At 41.4% G+C, this 24,369-nt stretch overlaps 1 protein-coding gene across 2 annotated transcripts; it reads left to right on the top strand.

Moving 5' to 3' along the window:
• Nucleotides 1-10,267: 10,267 nt before the first annotated feature.
• tbx20 (T-box transcription factor 20) lies at nucleotides 10,268-23,373 on the top strand. 2 transcript variants are annotated; one of them, XM_085803502.1, is made up of 8 exons: nucleotides 10,268-10,770; nucleotides 11,873-12,110; nucleotides 12,867-13,031; nucleotides 14,052-14,160; nucleotides 16,503-16,661; nucleotides 18,518-18,594; nucleotides 21,491-21,603; nucleotides 22,571-23,373. In XM_085803502.1, the coding sequence occupies exons 1-8, from the start codon at nucleotides 10,641-10,643 to the stop codon at nucleotides 22,897-22,899; spliced, it is 1,320 nt and encodes a 439-aa protein (XP_085659628.1). In that variant the 5' UTR covers nucleotides 10,268-10,640; the 3' UTR covers nucleotides 22,900-23,373. The 2 variants fall into 2 exon arrangements, with proteins under 2 accessions (XP_085659628.1, XP_085659626.1); XM_085803500.1 differs by having other exon boundaries at nucleotides 10,562-10,770; nucleotides 18,518-18,593; nucleotides 21,487-21,603; nucleotides 22,571-23,147.
• Nucleotides 23,374-24,369: the final 996 nt, after the last annotated feature.

The following is a 24,369-nucleotide window of genomic DNA, read 5'->3' on the forward strand; positions in this document are numbered from 1 at the left end:
CTAAAAACTGGGTTTGGATAAAAAATGTAACTATATTCCAGATGTTTAAACTGGAAGAGGTGTGGTGGGACCATACAGTCTATGGGCGGTACAGATACTGGATGACAGAGACGAGGATGTCATCATCTGACATCCAACAAATGTCAATAAACCTGCTCAGAAAATCATAGTCATAGTCATCATAGTCAATCAGAGTGATTTATTGTTTGTTGTCAGTACAAGGCAAATACATGTGAAAGTCACAAGTTTGATAAACTTCAGAGGTCAGATCAGCCCGGTTTGTGAGGTCGGTCAGTTTACGGGTGTGAGGGGGAGCGGGGGAGGGGTCGACAGGGTCTTTAAGTGAATAAAGGTTCAAGTCCGTTCTGACAGGGGCTCTTTGCACATGCAGCGTCTTGGCCTCCCCTCACTGGGGCTGGCTGTTAGCACCCTGCACCCCCCTGCTCTCCACATCAGCCTGCAGCCCCCAGCCGGTATAGAAATGAACGGAATGAGGAAAATACTTGAACACACATCAGTCTGAACAACAACAGTGTAAATGTTAATAAATCAGCGCAAAACAAAAGTGATGGGTGTTTAGGAAGATTTCACACTGTGGATTAATTTCTCATTTTGGTAACCTTAACTCCAAAGTATAAATGGCTGATTTGAGACACAAACAACTGATTTTTGAGGAAACTTGAATTCTCAAACTGACTGAATATGGGATAATACAGATTAAATCAATTTAACATTTGACTGTATTTGACAGATGTACTTAAATGCAGGGCCTCATCACCATGTTGGTCTGACTCTTTAAATGTCACCCAAGGACAAAAACACCTAAGATACAATTTCACTAATATACTGTAAGGTTTTAATTGTGCAGGTTCCAAACATTTTTTATTCCAATAAAAACACAAAGCACCTCTGAAAGGATTTAGCTCCCAGTAATATGTATAATACCTACATTATTCTTATGAAAACTAAAACACTATAACTGGCATTTTCCTGGATAAGATCTTGACAAACATACAAGCTAATATCATATGTATTTCTAAATATAAAGGTCATCATCAGACCAAAAAGTATTTGGATGCACGGGATCTGGAAACTGCATTAAAAGTGATAATGAAAACACTTTGGAGGAAGGAGCTTCCACTACTTTATGACCTTGACTTTGACTTTGCAGCTGTGGTGTGAAGGTTCCCTGGAGCAGATCTCCTTCTGTCTCCTTGCCAAAGTGAAAATCTGTGGAGCTGAAGTGTGGAGTTCTGAAGTTGAGGTCAAACTAATAAAAGGACACGGAGGTGAAGTCCACAGTCTAACATGCCGGGGACGACTCCCCGCTCGCCTATGGCCATATTTAGAGATGTGACTCTTGGCACATCTCAGAAACAGCCTCCCCCTGGGGGGTCAGCGGGGTCGATGCGGTCTGCGGAATCACAACACAATTACAGCACTCCTTCTTAAAGAGATGTACAAGGCGGCTGAAGCACAGGGTGGAGGAGTGTACGTCTGAAGATCCCGCTGTTAGCTTTTAGCACCACGCCCCTGCTCGCTAAAACCTCCCGCTTGTCCGTGCTATGCTGCAAAAAGGGTTCAGGTGTTGCAGCCAGCGCGTTGTGAGCCTCTCGCTGTCGGCGTCTGTCACGCTCTCTCACACTCCGAGGACATGCAGCCTGTAGATGTGCATTAATCTGACTCTTTTTCCTTTAACCACCAAGCTCCTCAATTATTCAGAAGCACGATGGAGTCAAACATCCCCATGTAAAGATCCAACACTTGTTTGACCAGCTGAATGTCCGATAGTCGTGTAGAGACAGACTGAGCAGATGGCTGGGTGAGGGGCGACCGGGACGCACACAGCATCCTTCTAGAGACTCAGTGTGATCAAAACTGAACAACTGAAAGTCTTTTTGCAATAATAAAGTGAGTAACTACACTGTGATTGAGAAAGAAATGTGTTGACTTAAAAGTGTAATATTGTTTCTAACAGAAAAGGGTATGAAGTAGACATCATTTTTTGACTTTATAATGTCAGAAATATTATCAAAGCTTGTTCTTTTGCAACAATAAAAGTGAAAATGGTGTTTTAAACATATTTTTTTCAACCTACAATGTCCCCAAATCACCGTCCTAACATCCATTTAAACACTGTGATTTCCTCCTGATTTGCCACCTTTCCAAAAACTAGTGTTGATAGGGCAGACACAGGCTCAGATGATGCCTCCTTACTGGATGTGACACAATATATTGATATCCAATCAGGGGTTAGGGGTAATGGACCATACTAAATGTAGGATACCAGTAACAATACCATTTAGGCATTGAAGTGAATGGTCATGGTCAGTGCTAATATGCTGCAGAGATTTTGAGACAAAGTTAAAGTTGTTTAAATGCATCAAAATGCATTAGCTTGGACAGATGGCTCTGCTAAACCCAATGGTAAGTTTTTTTTTTTTAATTCTTGGACCCTAACCACCCTAAACGGGCTTATTAAGTGGTCAACCTGCATGAAAGTCATGATACATCCATACACCTCCTCAACTTTCACACACTTTATTTCATCTTCAAAACATGTAGGACTTCCTGTGCTGAATGCTGACATTTGATCATGGTGTGAAACTGCAGTACAGGCATTAAACACAGGGGCTAGATGCTTGTCTTGCTGCTTTCTGAATGTTATTTTGTGTATTTCCTTCACCACTCACTCCCCTAACTTTCTACAGTATGTTTCTAGTGTGATTGTCTGGTTTTTGACATCTCCCTCCTTTACCCTTTCACAAATCCAACATCACACAGTATCACAGTGTAAGTGGCTCGTCAGGCTCCTGATCCATCACATCCTCATCCCTCTTCTCCACCCCCCGGCCCCCTCCCCTCTCTTTTCATTTGACCTATCCTTCACCAAGGTCCAGTGTAATCCCATTGAGTTTGGGCAAAACAGAGTTTAAGCAGAGGGGGAGGGGGGAAGTTAAAGAAACCTCCTCCATAATCCAAAAGTCAAACATTTGATCTTGCAGCCACCACCTGTGTTTTTCCGTCTGTGCAGGGAGATGAGATATAATAGCTACAACCAGATTTTGGTCAGAACTATGAAAACAATGGCAAGGCCGACGGCTATGTTTCAACCTCCATAAGCAGGGAAAAAACTTGTTGTTAGGTGTTATAAAACAGCATGATGAACACTCCCTGCTCAGCTTTTAAAGGAACTAGCCTACTTAAAGTATACGTAACTAATTTCAGCATTAACAGCTATTTCTTAGGAGCTTTAGCCATTATTCCATTTACAAGAGGTCATAACACATCTTCTGACAGGTGGGCCTGCTAGCCTATGTCTTTAGCACAGGCTAGACACTAGTGACAAAAGGGCCCAACCAGCCAAGGCTAGCTGGTTGGTATAACTTCTGTAGAAGGTGTCAGTCGAGCTTGACACAGGATTTTTTCTCAAGATCAGTCAAGACCACAGCTGCAGTGACATCTTTATTTTATTTTTTTTTAGCAGCAAATCTCTCTCTCTGTCACTCGCTGTCTTTGATTTATCTAATGTAATTCAATAACTCAAAGATAATTAAAATTGTTTATATCTGCTTGTGTAACCATCTGAAAGACTTGCAGCAGGTTCTGTGCTGTGTTCTTCTGTTCAATCCAAACTTTGGTTTAATTAAATACGCTATACATTTTATAAAGGAAAGCTGAGGAATAATGTAAATATCAAGCCACATGATTATTATGAGTACTGGCTCTGAATACAGTAGTGGTCTTGAAAATGGTCTTGCATTGGTTTGGTCTCGGTCTTGAACTTGCTCTCGCCCCCCTTGGTCTTGGCCTTGACTCAGTCTCGACCCCCTCAAAGTCTTGATGCGCTCTGGTCTTGGTCTTGACTCGGTCTTGGGTTGGGTGGTCTTGACTACAACACTAGAAGAAATAAGAAATGAAACAAGTAGAGACAGCTGTAAAGTAAAGGAATACAACTTGGCTACTAATGCTAACATTTAGCTAAGTAGCATTAGCAAAGATTAGACATGGGTCCTTTAAGAAATGTTCACATGTTCACAAACCTTAAGGCTGCTCAGTGAATTATGAGGAAAGAAAACATGTTTTCATAGTAGCTTTGTGACAAACCTGTTTTGTACAGCTCTTCATCAGGGAGAGATGAGCTGGGGGGGGGGGGGGTGGGGGGGGGGGAGGGGGGGGGTGGAGACGTCGGTCCTGCATTTGAACTTAACCTGACTGTGGCCTGGGACTGATGCAGCAATTAGCACCAGGGATCAGCATCAAAAGGAACGGCGCAGTGTGAAGCTGGTCTAATTAGTCATATGAACGGAGGCAACAGACCGACCACTGCATGCCTCAGGTTAGGGGGCTGGGGAGGGGGGCGAGTGAGAGGGGGTGTGTGAAAGTGCAAGTGTGTATGTGTGTGTGTGTGTGTGTGTGTGTGTGTGTGTGTGTGCTAGGCTGACTCAGTGTAGTCAGCAGCAGGTGGATAAGAGTTCATCCTGGTGAAGACATGCTTCAGATCAAAGCTTGGTTATGTCAGATAAGGAGTGATGTGATATGATCTGTTTCTGAAATAAAAACATCTCCGCTGTGTCTCTGCTAAACTCCTCCTGCACCATCACGCCTTCATTTTACATTACTTTACATCAATCATCACACACACCCGCCTTGCAGCTGATGTGCTTCAATGAACAACATGTATTCACATCATACACTTCACTTTTAAAGGTAAAGTATGAAAAAAAAGGAACAGGTAGCCGACACTTTTCTTCAATGCTTCTTGACTGTAGAAGTTGTGAAGACAGCTACCTGTCAGTGGAATTTGAAAATAAAGTGAGTTTATTTGGTTTATTATAACATTAATATCACAATTTTCGCATAATTGTTAATATTTATAGCAGTACATGTGTTGTGAAATTGATGAAGCACATTATTGTCTTTGCATGTGTTTTCCTTAAGCTGCTGTGCATTGGGCTCTCAGGGCCACCGGACATTTTCCTGTTGCATGGTCCACTCACACTTGAGAACTTGAAAATGATATGTTTTGGTGTTTCAAAATATGGTGGAGACTCGGACCTGGTGGTGGCGCAAAATAATAACTGATCGTAAAAGTCAAAACCTGGACAAAACTTCTCAGCAATCCATCTAATGTTTATTGAGATATTTCTGTCTGGATCATAATGGTGTATTGACCAATGACAGAGGGGATTGTCTTGTAGCTGCTATATCAGCGCAATTAAAACTTTTCTCAGCACAGCCATCTGAAATTCAATATGCAGTGTTTGTGTTCCTGTTGTGTGTCATAAGTACGATTATAACTGGGGTTAAAACAATCGACTCCCCTCCGTGGCCCCCGTCAGCCCTGCAGGTGAACGCCGACATGTAATATGCAGAAGTACCTGTGATAATGGGGATTTACATTGACAAAACAAACCTATGCACATATATTAAATGTATTCCTGTAGGCAAATAGTCGCCCCTGCTGCCTGCTCTGTAATCTGGTAAAAAATCGTCGGGGAGGTGACAGGGTCGGGTCACAACAACAGCCATTTCATTACTGTGGCTCAAATGTCCCAGGATGCAATTCAATCACAGGGCGATTATTTTACCTCAGATTCCACTCTGCGGGGAATTGGCTGTCGTTTGTTGCTGACCTTTTCACGCGGCGGCCATTTATCTAGAGGAATAATTGTTGGGATGGTTTCATGGTCATATCCCTGAGTGCTGCAGCTCACAGGCTCTCAGTGTGGCGAGCCGGCACCTATCCTGTTATCTCCTGCTGCTGGCAAACAAACACTGACGCGAGGCGGGAAGAGCAGCGCACTCTTTAAAACACATTATAACACACATAGAAGTCGTTTACCACGGTCACTGTAGAAACCATCAGATTTACCTTAAACCTGGGGACAGAAGGAATCATTTCACTTGTTAAAGATAAATGTAAGATTTTTTTCTTAAATCTTGTATTTCAAGATAAAATAACTGTGCCTGAGACATGTTTTTACAGTGCAGGCAGCAAACATGTCTGAGTCACATTTGACTAGAGGTCACGCTAAAAAAAAGACAAACTGAATCTGAAAAATCTAGTTTTTTTTTTTTTAATTCATTAATAATCCAGTTTCATGAGTTTTCTTAATGCTGATTTCTTTCTTCTGCTGCCTGCCTCTTATACAACATGTGTTTTTAATAGAACATGCTGACTTGTCCTCTTGAATGCGCCAAGTAAATGATAGAGGAAATGTGAAACTGTGGTTCAAGCTCATAAAAATATTTGTAAAGTTACGTTGTCCCTCTGACAAATAAGAAAAATCAATGATTTACAAGTGAATTATTGGTTTAGTCTTGACATTTATAGAAGCTACTGATGAAACAAACTATCAGGAAACATGATGTCATGTGATGTCTGTGTATTTGATGAACTGTCAAGTTACTTCAGGAGTGGTAGCAGCTCCACTCCTGCTTTAAATGTTGGTTGAATTGAACGTTGAGAATGTGGTTATAGTATATTATATATATGTTTATAGTATATAGAATATAGATAGTATATGAAGTAGATAGTATAGAATAGAATATAGAATATGGCATGCAACTTATCCCCAAATAGGGGTTAAAATTAGGGGAGAAGATTCTCAAAAAATGCAAACACATTTCCATAGAACTTAAATCAAATGAATAAAACAGAAAAGTAATATTATTAGGCTACTGATGACAAACTGAAAGTGTAGGGGGAAAAATACATAATTGTGATACATGATATTCATGTATCATGCAGAGACGAGATGAGAAAACAATACAAAGTGCTGACTTTTAATTGGAAATATTTATATTCCATTTCTAAATGGCATATGAGGACTTTTGATATAAAGGTCAAAACATTAAAAGATACATAAAACGAGGTTGTATCATATTTGTATTATCTATTATTTGTGTTTATTATTACATCCATTGCATTTTTAGGAGAGACATTATATAAGTGTCATTTTTCCATGATTTGGGCAAAGACAAAAATGACCCAAAATGACCTTGAAAAAAAACTGTGGATGAATCATTTTGAGAAACTGAAAGATGGACACAATTTTCATAATTTTTATAAGCTGAACATCAATTCTACAAATCTACATGTGTGTTTCTGTTAATGTTACATTCATATATCTTATAATATTTTATGGTGTTTTTATCTACCTGTTTTATTGTGGCCTGATGTAAACGTAATTTTGCTCTGCAATCTATCTATCTATCTATCTATCTATCTATCTATCTATCTATCTATCTATCTATCTATCTATCTATCTATCTATCTATCTATCTATCTATCTATCTATCTATCTATCTATCTATCTATCTATCTATCTATCTATCTAAAACAAAAACGGTCACAATTACCCAGTGGTTTTTTTTCATGCATGTTACTGTAAAGTGTGTCAGTTCTCTGTGTCAGCCATGTTTCTCAGTGAGTTGGCTTTGAACCGTCATGATTAGCCAACCGAAATAATAAAACTGTTACTCCTCCATTTCCTTCATTTTCCTGCTCCATGTATGTGTGACTCATCCTGTATTCAGCTGTGAAAGGCACTGACACTAAACCACCATCTGTTTTTTCCACCTTCATTTCCAGGCTGTGTGTTTCTTTAAGGCTGCACCGGCCCCTCAAAGTGTGAATAATATTCAGTAAGGAGTAAACGCTTAAGTGGGAAAGCTTTTAGCACATTATCCACTGGCAATTGCGAGGTAATCTAATTTGCCAGCGCAGGTCTCTTATTAAATATCTGCAGCAGCGGATTTGCATTCAGGAGTCTCCTAATGGGTTTAGCTGCTCCGTGCATCTCTGGCTCGGTGTTCGCCTGAGTGAGAGGAGAGAGAGAGTGACATTGAGGATGAGAGGTGATCCTATTCACACACACAGAGAGAGAGGGAGAGAGAAAGAGAGAGAGAGAGGGAGACGCCTTTGGAAAAAATCTGTTGTCAGCATTTTGAAAGCATGCTGCCTTCAGGGACTCCTTGTAAGTTCAGATGTGACTTTCTCAGCCACAGAGATTTTGGATTAAAAAAACAGATATGTATATATGTTTATCTGTTGCTCTCTCTCTCTCTCATTGGCTGTTGTAAACCAAGAAGTGTCTATCAGTCGTGTCCCGGAAGAAAAAACATTTAGTCATGATAAAGACTCAGCCTTAGGTGACGTCTAGACCGGATTCAGTCCCTATCAAGTTAAAAGCAGGGGAAATTAAAAACAAGAATTCTTTAATCAGTCTTGAAAGCATTCCTCTTTGATATAAAACTAAGGACAGTAATATAATGATAACAGCAGAGAGTCCCAGTCTGGAAACCTGCAATGTAATAGACTGAAGACTGGTCTGTTGTCACCATAGAAGTTACTGTTAGAGCTGGTAGCACTGCTGCTGCTGCTGCTGCTGCTGCTGCTGCTGCTGCTGCTGCTGCTGCTGCTGCTGCTGCTGCTGCTGCTGCTGCTGCTGCTGCTGCTGCTGCTGCTGCTGCTGTTACAGGCCTCATGGAATAATGTGCATTTCCTGTTGTCATGTGAAAGTCTGCGTGTGTGTGTGTGTGTGTGTGTGTGTGTGTGTGTGTGTGTGTGAGTGTGTGTGTGGTGTGTGTGTGTGTGTGTGTGTGTGTGTGTGTGTGTGTGTGTGTGTGTTGTCGATGCCGTATTTTGCTTTACTGATGTCCCTCTCTTTGGCTAAAGGCACCTTCCAAACCAGTGTAAATGTAAATGTAAATGTAAATGCATTCAGATCATTAACGACGCTCAGAGACCTTGACCAGCCAAAGTTAATCTACTGTATACTGTACAATACTGTACAAACAGCCAACATTCAAATGCATGTACTCATACACTACATGGAACTTATGTACAGCTGGTTAGAGGCTTTATAATGTATTTATATTAACATTTTAACTGAATGTATGAATTAGTAATAATATTCTGATAATAAATTATATAAATATAACAGTCATACATTTTGTTGTAAATAGTATTACTTCTAATTGAGTATTTTATACCACACTGCAGACAGCACTGACAAAAAGGCTCTAAACCTTTAACCATCTACTGATCAGACGTTAACCCACTTTTTATAATACTGATTATTTTATGATATTTTCTTTGGTCTGCAGAAATGAGATCTGCATCATGTTGTTTTTGAACATTTGAAGAGTTCATTGACCTTTAACACTGTTTTTAACAAAACAAAATAAAAAAACACCTGTAACTGAGATTTTAACTTGAAATTGAAAGATGTTGAACACTGAATTATGTAATACACGTTTACAATATGAAGCAGAAAAGTGTGAGCTGCGGCAAATCTAATAATAAAGATGATAGAAGCTTCATCTTGGCCTGTTTATTATTATAACTTTTGGCAACTGTGAATTTCCTCCACATTATGTGATGGCACTGACAGCAGGGATTAGTGCTTCTGTGTGTGTGTTTGAGGGAAGATATTTAAAAAAAAATGTGTGAGTGTAAAACTGCCATCATCATCATCATCATCCTCACCATGGTCATCTCACTGCTGTCATCAATTATAATAAACCATCTTGGACAAACGTCTCCAGGAAAATCTCCCTTGTTGACATTCTTGTGGCTCCCAACATGTGGTCTGGGGCCCCTCCAGGGCCGCTCCAGGGCCCCTCCAGGGCCCCTCCAGGGCCGCTCCAGGGCCCCTCCAGGGCCGCTCCAGGGCCGCTCCAGGACCCCTCCAGGGCCGCTCCAGGGCCCCTCCAGGGCCCCTCCAGGGCCCCTCCAGGGCCCCTCCAGGACCGCTCCAGGGCCCCTCCAGGGCCCCTCCAGGGCCGCTCCAGGGCCGCTCCAGGGCCGCTCCAGGGCCCCTCCAGGGCCGCTCCAGGACCGCTCCAGGGCCGCTCCAGGGCCGCTCCAGGGCCGCTCCAGGGCCCCTCCAGGGCCGCTCCAGGGCCGCTCCAGGGGTCCGCAGGCCTCCACACAGAAACTGACTTTCACCTCTTATTTCCCACCTTAATGTTGTGCAATGATGGCCAGGAATGACACTTTCCTAACCATAGTCTCACTGTCATCACCTCATATAGGCTCAGAATGAAGTCACAAAGAATCTGTGTGTTTCCAACCTCTCTCGTTCTCTCTCTCTTTTATTTGGGAGGGTTGGCATGAAAAAACCAAACCCCCTGACAGGCTCAGGTTTAATTGGCTGCTCGGTATCAGAGCCGCAGTGGGACGGTTGGAGTGTGACGTGGAAGCAGAGGCAGTGATTGGAGCGCAGCCGGGAATTATAAGGGGAGGGTGAACCGGACTGGAGCTTCCCAAAGAGCCGCCGGCCTCAGATCTGGCACCGCAGGACGCGCGCACAAGTCTCTGGAGTCAGTCTTCCTCCTCCTCCTCCTCCTCCTCCTCCTCTTCCTTCACCATGCGTCCAACAGGACTCACGGCTCGGCAGTGACAACGTCTCACAGCGGCCACACTCCCGGCGTGTGTTTGTGCGCAGTAACAGAGCAGCAGGAGGAACTGGGCGAAGTTTTTTTCTGCGCTTTTTTTCTTTCATTCCCTCCGCTGGGAGCTTAAAGGCGGAGTTGAAGATTCCTGGAGGAATTGTTGTCTTCCAAATCATTATTATTGCTGTTCTTATTGAAAGGGGAATATCTTCCGAGCCTTTTACGCAAACACCGACATGGAGTACACATCATCCCCGAAGCCGCAGCTCTCATCCCGGGCGAACGCTTTCTCCATAGCCGCCCTGATGTCCAGTGGGAAGCCCAGTAAGGACAAAGACACGGAGGAGAACACCATCAAGCCTCTCGGTAAGGATGGACGAGGAGAAACTCAAACCACGTCTAAAGACCTGTTACATGTGTTTTACTCAAGTTTCCAAGGACTGAGGTTAAGTCATGTACAGAGAAAGTACAGGGTTAGAAAACAGAAATAAACCATGCAGGATTAATTATCTGATGACAGCTAAAAGAAAATAAATAATAATAATACAGGGAAGCATCGAGGTTTTGTGATATTCACAAGTGACAGGTTAAATAAATAAGGAAGGAGAGAAGTGGTGTAACTGCCTCGTGTGTAACCCGTTATATCTACCATCCTGTTACCGGGTTGTTATTGTTTTAAAATAGAAAATAAAAGGCAAATTCAAATTCATACTCTTAGTAAATGATTTAACACAATTATTTAGATTTTATTGAAGGAGAAGATCATTTGGCAACTTTTTATAAATATGGATCATCTAAATCTGACAGAAAATAAATAATAACGTGATGTGTCATTTTCCCTGGTTTGAACTTGTCATTTTATTCTCTCTATTTTAAGGAAGTTGTGTGTCATTTCCTAAAACCGACAACAACCGACAGTACAATTAGCTAGTTGTTACGTCACATCTGTAATTTAATTTACTTGTTTTTTGCCCGTTACCATTTTTAAAATAAAAATAGAAAAATTAAATACAATTATCAAATACAAAAAAAGAAACATCAGATATTATTTTATTCTTCTATTTTTATAATTCAAAGAAGACGGCAAACCAGGTTTACACTGAAGGATGAACATGTTTCAGAGATTAAAATACCAGTTCAGTCTCATTTAATCTCTTGGATAAATCTCGGTCCACATTTTAATAGAGAGAAAATATGAAATGCATTTTTTATTTACTTTTATTATTTATTTATAGCTCCGTCTACAAGAGAAATAACAATTAGACGCAAGAACGTTTTAGCAAATGAGCAGACTTTCTTCTCTTTCAGTGTCTTCATTACAGAGCTGAACTCGTCCAACAGTCAGAAATATAGAATAATTCTCCCTCTGTGTGTGTGTGTGTGTGTGTGTGTGTGTGTGTGTGTGTGTGTGTGTGTGTGTGTGTGTGTGTGTGTGTGTGTGTGTCCATGTCCTCTCTCCGTGTCACAGAGCAGTTCGTGGAGAAGTCCTCCTGTACCCAGCAGTCCCTGGCGGACCTGTCCTCTCTGGACGGCCACGGGGACTTCAGCGGGAGCGCGCCCGCCGTGTGCACGGAGCCGCTCATCCCCACCAACCCCGGCATCCCCAGCGAGGAGATGGCCAAGATCTCCTGCAGCCTAGAGACCAAAGAGCTGTGGGACAAGTTCCACGACCTCGGCACCGAGATGATCATCACCAAGTCCGGAAGGTGAACTGTCCAAGACCCTGTAGTGTTGATTTAGTCTTCTACCTCAGAGAGTCACATCCCAGCTGAGCAGACAGTAACTCCACTGTCATGTTTGACTGGGCAGCTGGATGGACGTGCAATGACAATATTACAATAAGTAGCCCATTAAAACAAGTTCTAAAATAAAAGCACTATGAAGCCTGATGTGGTTGTATGTCCTCCCGGACAGTGGCCTTCAGCAGGGCAGCAGGACCTTACAGGCCAGGAGACCTCAGGATAATAAGGTTCTACCCTGTGGTTTTAACAACCTGGCAATTTACAAATAAACCAATATACGTGGCAAATATTTAAATTGATAATTAGTACAATATTGTTTAGAATACCAGCTTCTAATCTTAAAAATAAAAACAAATGAAAATCGAACTATTTCCCCACTAGAGTTGTATCGCTGCAGCCAGAACGCGCACAAATTCTAACAACATTTTATAACAATATGTATCGGTTACTTAAAAAAAATAAATAGAGAAAAGTATTTTTTTTAAACCAATTTTAATAATTTAATATTTTTCCTTTAGGTGTCTGATCATACAGTACCTACTTCTTTAATGGCAGGTGTAGCCTGAGATATAGATGAGTGCGTGTTGTTTGTTAGTTTGTGCAGACCAGTAGTCTACCAGTGATGTAGCTACAGTCCTGTCCAGGCCTGTAACCACACACTGGTCCAGCTCCACATCAGTTAAGGAATAATAATATAATGATGTCCTGTCTCTTCATCAGGAGGATGTTCCCCACCATCCGGGTGTCGTTCTCCGGGGTGGACCAGGACTCCAAGTACATCGTGTTGATGGACATCGTGCCGGTGGACAACAAGCGGTACCGCTACGCCTACCACCGCTCCTCCTGGCTGGTGGCCGGCAAGGCCGACCCTCCTCTCCCCGCCAGGTAGGCAGCCTGCAGCGGCCCGGCCCGGCGGCCCGGCCCGACGGCCCGGCCCAGCGGCCCAGCGGCCCAGCGGCCCGGCCCGGCGGCCCGGCCCGGCGGCCCGGCCCGGCGGCCCGGCCCAGCGGCCCAGCACAGGGACTGACTGACTTTACCTCCTGAAGCTAAACATTAACAAATCAGTCTAATGTTTATTTTTCCTTTTTTTCTACAGTGAGATAATAAAATAGAAAAAAAAAAAGCCAATAGGCTCTAGGCTTAACAAAGGCTGAAGAGAATGTAGGCCTATACTCAGTTCCCTGTGTATTCAGCCTGTTTTCAAACGACACGTAAAAGTTTATTCTCAATCTGTTACCAATAAAAATAGAATTAATTAATTTGAAACAGCATATTGACTCTGATGGCTTCGACTATTATGGAATAATCTGTCCTGTTTGTAGCTATTGACCTAGACCACCCTGTTTGAGTCGATCCGCATCAGTCCGTGTTAGACCAGGATACTTTTGTCGTTTTGATAGTTTGAATTGTTGTTAATTTGATCTAAAACTGATGTCGCAGTTGGAACTTTATTAGGTTATTATTTTTATTTTTATTTAGTCCAGAAGCATTTCTTTGTCTGTTTACTGGAAACATCCATACTGACAACAGAATGGATGGCCAAAAACAAACAAACAAACAAACAATCTTATGCCTTTTATTTATGTAGGGTATTTAATTTATTTAATGCGAATTAGCAGACACGGTGTGTAAAAAAGTATACAATCAAAAAAGAATAAAAAATAAAAAATAACAATAAAATAAAATAAAAAATAATTCTAGGCCTATTTTTCACTGCACATGATCGAAATGTAAATTTGGCCTCGAGCGGCCGTCAGCCAATCAGAGCAGGGGATGTGACCTGGCTGCCTCGGTGTTCACATGCACCTGTGTTTCCCTGGCGACATGTCACTTTATGATGGTCTGCTGTCAGCCAGAGCCTGACGTCATCCCTAGCTACAGTAACTAACCTCCTCCTCCTCTCAGGTTGTACGTCCACCCGGACTCACCGTTCACCGGAGAGCAGCTGATGAAGCAGATGGTTTCCTTTGAGAAGGTCAAACTCACCAACAACGAACTGGACCAACACGGACACGTGAGTAGGACACTCGGTTATCTATTCCTTCTTTGTTTAAAGATAATAAATATATATATATATATATATATATATATATAAATATATATATATATATATATATATATATATATATATATATATATATATATATATATATATATATATATATATATATATATATTTAAGGTCACATGGTAGGCTAGAGATCAGCGCGCCTTAGCCCACACAGGCCTGTCTGTCTGTGTGTGTGTGTGTGTCTGTCTGTGTGTGTCTGTCTGTCTGTCAGAGAGATCAGTTCGCTACAAGTGGCTCAAGAAGAACAGACTAAATGTAGCTATCACTTCCCTCTGCTAACAAAACAAATAGCCTATATGTATTTAAGATGACAACCTTAATTTGTACTGAGTTCTGATCTGGATTTGTGAGTTATTATGAACCAACATGCTGTAAGTGCGACTATTAACCAAATTACAGGTAGAAATACTTTTTTTCAAAAGGCTGATTTCTCCAGAGCTCTGGATGTAAAATCCTATAGTTCCTATAAAGAGTTTAGTCTCAGTCAGATTTAAAGTGTGGGGGCTTTATATGATTACTGGCCCGACTGGAGCAAATTGCTCTTTCAATCCTCCTTTCGCTGAAGGCATCATGACAAGCACAAACAGGTAACAGAGAGAAAAAAACATTTATCCTTGATCCATTAATGAGCTGCTACAGCGCTGAGCCTGGGAAACAGCTGCTGCCTGTTCTTCTGCTGGGTGTGTTAGTCCACAAATAGCTGCTTGACATTTACACCAGGTAACCAAAACAAATGAACCAAATGAAAAAGGTAACACATCCTCCTCTGCTGATTAAGGCAGGGTGTTGTTTCTTTTTTTGTTACTTATAATGATTTTAGAAATTAACTGTCTTCCTTAGAAATATATTGTCTCTGTGAAACAGACATGAAGGTGACAGGTATTTTAATATATATATATATAATATATCAATCCAGTTAAAACACTAGGGAATTTAAATAACTTAAAAACATAAAATTGTATTCAAATTGTTTGTTTTAAGGTCAACAATATATTAATACCAATGAGACTGTCACATTCATTTCAATCTCAGACTCTTTTGTTCAGCAACGTTATTAAAAATGTAGAGGTAGAAATACCAACAACAAAAAAAGAAGAAGAAGCAATTATGCATAAATGATATTGAACATTAATTGGTGATGAGACATTTATTTATTTATTTTAATTTGTTTTCTTTTTCTTTTTTTGTGCTGCTGAAGCACTGATAAAAAATATAATTTAACCTTGTGGCCTAACAATTATTATGGAAGAGAACTATTATCTGTATACTGTATTACTTACTCATTCATATTTGTAATGGTTTTTGTTTTTACAGATAGACAATGGAAAAAAATGAATGTAATGAATTACAACTTCAGTAAAAAGTCTGAGTCTGAAGCCAGGAAAAGGCAACAATGATTTATTTAGATATTAATCACAGGTTTATTTGTTTTATCATTACATGTGCTTTATGTATTGACTTAATATATTGTAATATATTTCTAAAATAAGAAATGCCAGGAAAAAGATTTGAAATGTCCTGGACTAACCCTTTAGATGTTTCTAAGTTAACTGAAACAAATATTCTCACTACAACATCCATCAAGCAGCTGTTTTCTATCAGCGAATGGAGATGTCAAAACTTACATTTACATTTCTTTAAAAAATACAAATCAGACCAATCTTTGGAAAACATGTTTTTCATATGTAAACCTGCAGGTTGAATGTGTTGTAACTGTCCAGACAGATGGCCCTCTTTTTTATTGCTTCATGTTTCACATCAGTTGTTTTTATATTTTATTTAATCTAGTGAGGATGAACATCAGCTCTGCTGCTGACTGAAGAACAGTAGCTTCTCTAACTGAGCATTTTAAAGGAGGCTGCTTATATATTGTACTTCTTATCTTTCTGTACTTATAAATCTTATCGTCATCAAATCCTGTGAAAAGACCAAATTCCAGCTGCTCCCGTGTTTGGGGTTCATTTCTCAGTATTTTCCACCTCCTCCTCCTCTTCCTCTGTGGTTCGGCCCTCAGCCCACCGACTCCTACTGAAGAAATACATCTTCAAAATGGGTCATGACATTATATTCTTTTTTTTTAAGAATAGTGATTTCCTGAAACAGCTGGTCATTGGGGACAATAGTACATTTACAGTGGACTACTTTGAGCTGTGGATGAACACGTGCAGCAGTGTGTTTGGTCTTTTTAATGGAGGTTGTTAGGAATCATGTCATCAGAACAGACATGTTCACGGTGTATTAACTTCACCCCGTCTCACTCATGTTTTTGTCGTGGTCCTCTGCAGATCATCCTCAACTCCATGCACAAGTACCAGCCGCGGGTCCACATCATCAAGAAGAAGGACCACACCGCCTCGCTGCTCAACCTCAAGTCCGAGGAGTTCCGCACCTTCGTCTTCGTGGAGACCGTCTTCACGGCCGTCACGGCCTATCAGAACCAGCTGGTGAGTGATCGACAGCCGACACTCGCCGGTGCTGACTGACTGCTGAGCTCTAACTGTGGCCGTTCCCCGTCAGGTTACAATCAAACAGCTAAAAGCTCCATTTAGTCGCTGCACTGGAGCTTCTGATTGGATCAGACGTCTCCATCACATTTACAGTTGTCTTTCTTTCTTTGCACTTCCTGTTCCTTCACGAGGAAGATCACGTGATACAAGACTAAAGCTCCTACTGCTAAACACGAGATTACACTTAACACTGAACAGCACAAACAATAATTTGATAGAATAAAACCAGATCATCTGTGAACACGTGACTGCATCGTAAAAAGTCTCAGTCCACTCCGTTTGGATACTCTGAACAGAGACTGAACCAGGACCCACAGAGCCATCATGTATTGACTATGTGTAACATTATCTAGAGTTTTAATGTCAGAGGCTCATGGTTGCATAATTAACCACATATTTGTGACACAAGTTATACACAGTTTATTGTTTATTATTAAATGGATCCCCATTAGTTGTCACAGTGGTGACGACTTTTCTTCCTATAGGGTCCGCAAGACAAACAAACCAAAAATAACAGTTACATAAAAGTAAAATAAAAATAACATAGGAAGCCATACATATGCACACAATTACATACATAACACTTAGTCCTAATTCACAATTCCAGTTATAGCTATATCATAATAATAGACATACATAGCTATCTAATAATATGTCATACAACACATACAATCATACATGTACAGTCCAACATAGATGAGTCATGTAATAGTTATGGTTCTAGAAGAACTGTAGTGTAGTCATATACACAGTATCATACCATCCTTTATAATAATCACATACTGTTATTATTCTCATCATACTACTAATACACAGTCAATAATGCACAGTTATATTAAACATTAACATAACATGATACTGGGCCAAAGCAACACAATGCTTCAGAGACATATACGTACGTATAATAAAATACCGGGAATAAAAATAGATATTTTCTCAGTGAGTTTTAGCGTGAGCAGTCACATTGTAGTCCATGTTACTGTGTCAAGGTCCACCTGGTCCCAGAGCAGCGAAGGAGCCTCTTACTTAGACATTTGTGAATGACTTTAATATTATAAAACAACAACAACAAAAACTTAACACATTTAATTTTCTTAAGAATATAAAGAGTTGCTCAGGTTACACAGAGCTGCACAATTAACCACAATGTTGTCAACATCATAATATGGCCAAATGCAATATCCAATTTCCAGGAGATGCAATATTTAGATTTTCAATATTATATTGAAAATATAATATAATATAATATATTATATTATATTATATTATATTATATTATATTATATTATATTATATTATATAAATATCAAGATGTAAAGGAGCACGACAAAAATTACACCATCAGTTTTGAGTGAAAATGGAAAAAAGAAACTGACCATTCACACTGAAGTATCTGCCTATATAATTGCAATATGATGTTGTATGCATGTGCATATTGTGCAGTTCTGTTTACACAAGTTAGATTAGGAAGGAGCACAGGGCACACCGAGCTATGAAATGGTTAAACATTGAAGGTTGAAGGTTTTCTACCTTGCCTCTCATTTCATACCTTCATTTCAGACCTGTTGTATTTCTCTGCATCAATGTTTGACTAAATGTACTAAAGAGTCTTTAATAGACCGTTGTGTTGATGTGATGTGGTAGGATGAGAAGAGAGGCGCTGCAGGAAACAGCACAGTGAGATGGACTGACAGCTCAGAAAGAGCGTGAAAAATAAGAGAGAAATAGAGGTGAAGAGAGGAGGGTAAATAAGAGGAGGACTGAGCTCTCTCTCTTCTCTCTGGTTCTGACAGATCACCAAACTGAAGATCGACAGCAACCCGTTCGCTAAAGGCTTCAGGGACTCGTCACGGCTCACGGACATGGAGAGGTACAGGGGATTCTGGGTCCTGCACTCTGTGTGTGTGTGTGTGTGTGTGTGTGTGTGTGTGTGTGTGTGTGTGTGTGTGTGTGTGTGTGTGTGTGTGTGTGTGTGTTTCAGTGTGAAACAGATAAACCGTGTTACATGTAACAACATTCATCATCATCAGACATGTCTTATGCTTGATTCTTTACATCTTTTCTTTTTCTTCTTTTTTAATTCTGAATCTTTCCTCCATGTTGTTTCCATTCTTCCTTATTCTTTTCTTCTTTGTCTTTTTTATTTTATTGTCTTCCATTTCTTCTTCTTCTTCTTCTTCTCTTCCTGCTCTATTTCCTGTGTTGTCCTTCTTTACTCTCATTTTTTAACTGTCATTTCATCTTTACTTTCCTTCATTTATTTCTCATTTTTTCATTATTTCATTCTTTCCTTCTCACCTCTCTTTTTCACTATTTTCCTGTCTTTTTTGCAGTCATTCCCTATCTCTACTTTTTTGTCAGTTTGATTCTTTTTTCTTTTATTGTTTATTATTATCTTATCTCTTTTATTTGTTTAAACCATTCCTTCTTATCTTTCTGGCATTTCCCTTCTTTCTTCTCTACTTCCTTTTTCTTGTCTTTCTAGTTTTTCATTATTTGTGCTATTCTTCATTGTTGTCTTTACTTCCTCTGTTCCACCTCTCTTTTTTCTGTCTTTAATCTTTTCAATGAGTTCTTCATTCCCCACCATTTTTTGTAGTTTGTCTTTCTCCCATTTTTTTTTCACTGTTGTTTGTTCCTTTTTTTACCTTTACAGTTGTTTTCTTGTATATATATATATTTTTTTATCATACAACGCGTCTTCATAAACACACACACACACGCGCGCACCTACAGTCATCCGTCCCCCCCTCCAAAGGATTTTTTCTGATGCTGCCAAAACACACACTTCTCTTTATTCCTGATTCCGGCACAACGGCCAAAATTAGCTGCTGAAATCAAACCATCTGCCCATTTCCTTCAATCAAACATAGGCAGAGACCATGAAAACACAGACACCCAGACACCCCCCCACCTAGCCCTTTACCCCTCCCACCCTTTACCCTCCGCCTGCTTCTTCTTCTCTTCTTCTTCTGTCTTTCTCTTTTTGAGGGCTGTGAATTAGACCTGATCAATTGATCTTCGGGGAGCTGCAGAAATCACATTAGTCTGGAGTCGGCCACTGCACTAAAACACACTGTAATTCAATTGGCTGCAGTGACTGATTGAAACCAGCATGCCCCGCCTCCCCCCCGCTCTGCCGTGCATTGTGGGAGTTCTCTGTGGCCTCTGCGCCTGAGGGGCCCGACGCTGATAAAAACACACACATTTGTACTCCTCTGCTGACAGATATTGCACTTTCCTAACCTAATTGGAGGGGTGGGGGCCGCAGAGGGCTGCTAATGTGGACGCATGGCTCTCATGATGCAGACCACTTGCCTGTCCACCCACCCACACACACACACACACACACACTACCTCCCCCCTTAACAATTTGTGTCACTGTGTTTGAGAAGTGCTGTCTGACAAGACTCAAATGAGCTAATGCACTTTGTGGAATAGTGAACACACACACACACACACATTCAAAATACATGTACAGTCAACACAAACATGAGAAGGGCAATGCACACACACAGTGAACACACATGTTCTGATGTTTATATAAATACTGTAAGAACATTCACAAAATATGGAGACAAGAACTTAGCATGACACTGGTGATTCAATGAAAACTTTATCTCCAGCTGGAGCTCTGCAGATAGACATGCTTTCTCAGCCGTCAAATATGGAGCTACTTTCATGTCTTTAAAACACATGTGTGAATATTTTAAACATGTTTTGGGAATTTGTGAAGTTCTGAAAACCAAAAAGCCTACAGACTTCAACAGCTGTTAAATGTGTGACCATAGGGAGGAAATTCAACTGGACATTCTCACTTACACATTAAAATAATTCACAATAACAATATTAGAGGTTAAAATTAGGACAGTCAAATTTATTGCAATAAAAACCTGTTTATGCAAATTCCTCTTAATGCAACTTTTTTTTAAATCCTTTGAATTCATGATTAACACTTGCTCTACTGACTTTTGTCCCGACTCATACACTGCAAAAACTCAAATCTTTCCAAGAATATTTGTCTTATTTCGTGTCAAAATGTCTCATTTCTAGTCAAAACTAATCTCTTTCCATTTAAAATGAGACTCATCACCTAAAAATTAATTTGTTTTTAGATCATTTTCACTTGTTTCAAACAAATTTTTACTTAAAATGAGTACAAGAATCTGCCAGTGAAAGCAAGTTTTTTGTGCTTGTAATAAGAAAGAAAAACTTGCTCCACTATCAGATTTTTCTACTAATTTCAAGTGAAAATCTGCTTGAAAGAAGTTTAAAAAGTGTCTAAAAACAAGCTGCTTTTTAATGTGATGAGTCTTATTTTAAGTAGAATGAGATTTGTTTTGACTAGAAATGACATTTTGACTAGAAATAAGACAAATATTCTTGGTAAGAGTTTGAGTTTTTGCAGTGTAGTTTGAATCAGTTGCATACAGTATGGAGCCGTTGTTTTGATTTGAGCAGATTTTTTCATACAAAATGCAGTGAGGTCTTCTGAAAAATATGTGTTGTTGTTTTTCATCAGTGTATAATAATGTTAGATTTACATGGCAGCATATTGTTATTATTATTAAAAACGTTCAAAACATCCCGTCAGGTACATTTAGACCAAATAAGAATAAAAAATGTGATCAGTCGTGGTTAAGCATGGAAGTGTTAACTGAGAATAAATATTTTAACAGTGTGTGTGTTGTTAGCTTCAGGTGTATCACTGTGGTTGGGAAAAAAAGAGATTTATTTTGGGGCTCTCTCTTCGGATTCTGCTGCAGGGAAAGTGTTGAGAATCTGATCCACAAGCACTCGTACGCCCGGTCGCCCATACGAACCTACACCGGCGACGAGGAGAACCTGGGCGAGGACGGACACTCCACACACGCCAGAGGTGAGCAGTCATCTCTCACACACACACACACAGTCACCTGATCCTATCAGCACAGATACAGGGGGGGGGTGGATGGCAGATCTGATTCTATATTTGTGTTATTGTCAGCAAATCTCATGGAAGGATCAAATGTGTTTGCCTCTAACTCAGCCCTGTCTGACGTCCCTAACATTACGTGTCACTGTCAAGCCCACTGATTCCTGCTGACACCAACCACAGTGTTTAATGACAGAACAGAATCTTCCATTATTTCTACTAGTCATTACTAATCTGTTGTCAATCAGGAGGGAGCAGGGACTATTTTCAGGGGCGGTATTTGTGCAGCAGAAATGTGGGATAGAATCATCAGCCTTGTCCTTAAAGGGACATTTCAACATTGCGGTGCAAGTTGTTTTTAGATCGGCGGGGCAGAGTTGTGAGCTCTGCACGGCACGTGGTATTTCCGCCTTTCCCTCATCGGATTCATCAAATACACAATCCAACAACTCCAAAACGCTCTAATGGACAAGTTGTGACCTGCACATTCACCACACTATGCGATACATTACGAGACGAGGCAAATGCGTAGCCGGAACTACATTCCAGACACGGCTGCTCGGCAGAGTGACTTCAAAAGCGCAAGTAGTTCCGAGTATTTGCTTCATGTGTCGTAATGTTACATAATAATTATTTTCTCACAGCGTGGTGAATGTGGAGGTTACAACTTTTCCACGACAGTGTTTTGGAGTTGTTGGATTGTGTATTTAGTTTGATGAGGGAAACGTTGCGCCTCTGTTGTGTTCGCTGAGCAGCTTGCGTTTCTGCCCCACCGATCTAAAAACAGCTTGCACTGACAATTAAAGTTAATGAACCTACTCCTAAAACTATAGGGATTATGGCAATAGGCCAATTTGCCCAAGTGTTGAACTATCCCTTTAAATGTGTGTAATACTCCTCTAACATCCATATGTCCCTGCTCCTCCTGCAGGCTCGGCCTTCACCGCCTCAGACAACCTGTCTCTGAGCTCCTGGGTCACCACCACCTCGGGCTTCTCGGGCTTCCAGCACCCGCAGTCCCTGTCGGCCATGGGCACCGGCGGCGCCTCGCTCCCCCACCCCATCCAGGGCTCGCTGCCCCCCTACAGCCGGCTGGGCATGCCGCTGACGCCCGGCGCCCTGGCCGGGACCATGCAGGGCAGCGGGCCGTCCTTCCCGTCCTTCCACATGCCCCGCTACCACCACTACTTCCAGCAGGGGCCCTACGCCGCCATCCAGGGACTGCGCCACTCCTCCACCGTCATGACGCCCTTCGTATGACTCGGTCCTGGGGAGGAGACCGCCGAGCCCCACGCCAGCGCCCACCCCCGGTCCAGTCACGTCTCCGCGCCGGCTCATCACTCCTCATCCAGTTTGTATCTTCCCCTCTGGTCTTTGTAAATAGCTGAGCTCAGTGAGCGAGCTGCTGGTGACAGCGTGAAGAGGAAGCGGTTCACTGAAGCCCGTTCAGAAAAAAAAGACGGACTGAAAGACCCTCAAACGGGTTTCTACAAACTCTCCGGTGACATTGTACAAACTATGAGACCTAATGCAAGATGACAAAGGGAGCATGTTTGATCTCGGCCCTTGAAGAACAGTGGATCCTCAACATGAACTCATTTTAACTATATTTAATACGACCCTGTCTTCCTGTAAAGACCCCACTCTCACTACTGGCCACAGGGTCTCCACCTTAGCTTTAAAGATGGCAGGTTGCCGTGTGATCCTTGGACTGCGCAACCTGAGCCGACTGCCGTGACGCAGCAGCAGCAGCAGCAGCAGCAGCAGCAGCAGCAGCAGCAGCAGCAGCAGCAGCAGCAGCAGCAGCAGCAGCAGCAGCAGCAGCAGCAGCATGTTGGACAGCGGGTCCCAGACTGCCAACGTTTCAGCATATCAGCTTTTCTGTGTTTTCTAGAAAGCCAGCCATATGTACAGTGCAAAGCTACAGCTCCGTTGAAAATAACGTCAAAAACATAAAGTTAAAAAAAGTGTTGTACAAAGACAAAGATGCTACATTTACTCATAGGAAAAAAATCTCATTGTAGAGTGAAGAAAATGAAAGAAAAAAAAAAAGAAAGAAACCATAGGACGCATGCAGTCGGCAGTAGACCAACACACTGGGTAAACTTTATATGGAAAAATGTGGGATGAGTAAGGGTGAAGGTTTGACGCTCACTTTAAAGGCCCGGTCACACCAGCAGAAATCTGCAGTCATCGTTTTGGATTTACTCTCAAAAGGAAGAGAGATTTTTCAGTTTCTCTGCCCGTTGCAAATCTGATAACAAACCACACAGACAGCGCTGACGCAAGACCGTCCTAAACAGAAGAAACTACAGCTTTAACTGCAGCCCATTCGCTCTGTTACACCATAACCCTCCCCTGTTGCTAGGCAGAATGCTAACCGACTGTTAGCATTAGGGCGTTGGGTGACCGGGCCTTAACCAGGAGAATTCTCACCACATTATGTGTTGAGGTCATGTTTTAAAATATTCATAGCTCAATAGTCATCATTTTTACATGTGGCCATGACTGTAGCCCAAATCACTCCGTTTCCAGGCCGACTCACTGATCCTGCGTTCTAATCTCTTCCTCCATATCAGAACACACCGAGGCGTTTGAAGGGGACAGAGCCATTTCATCTGTTTCCATTGCAAACAAACAGCAGCAGTGATGTAGAAACAGCACGTCCCAGTCCAGCGGGTTCTCTGGCGCCCCCGGTGTGGACTGCAGCCTGTTGGCAGAGGTTAGCGC

The sequence above is a fragment of the Trachurus japonicus genome, chromosome 16 (assembly GCF_045865225.1).
Source record: "Trachurus japonicus isolate A0001 chromosome 16, Traja_1.0".
Lineage (NCBI taxonomy): Eukaryota > Metazoa > Chordata > Actinopteri > Carangiformes > Carangidae > Trachurus > Trachurus japonicus.

Bases quoted from the DNA above. Each gene is read 5' to 3' on its own strand.
- tbx20 (XM_085803500.1), top strand. From the start codon at position 10,641: ATGGAGTACACATCATCCCCGAAGCCGCAGCTCTCATCCCGGGCGAAC. The intron at 12,111-12,866 runs GTGAACTGTCCA...TCTCTTCATCAG, and splicing joins ATCATCACCAAGTCCGGAAG to GAGGATGTTCCCCACCATCC. The intron at 21,604-22,570 runs GTGAGCAGTCAT...CTCCTCCTGCAG, and splicing joins ACACTCCACACACGCCAGAG to GCTCGGCCTTCACCGCCTCA.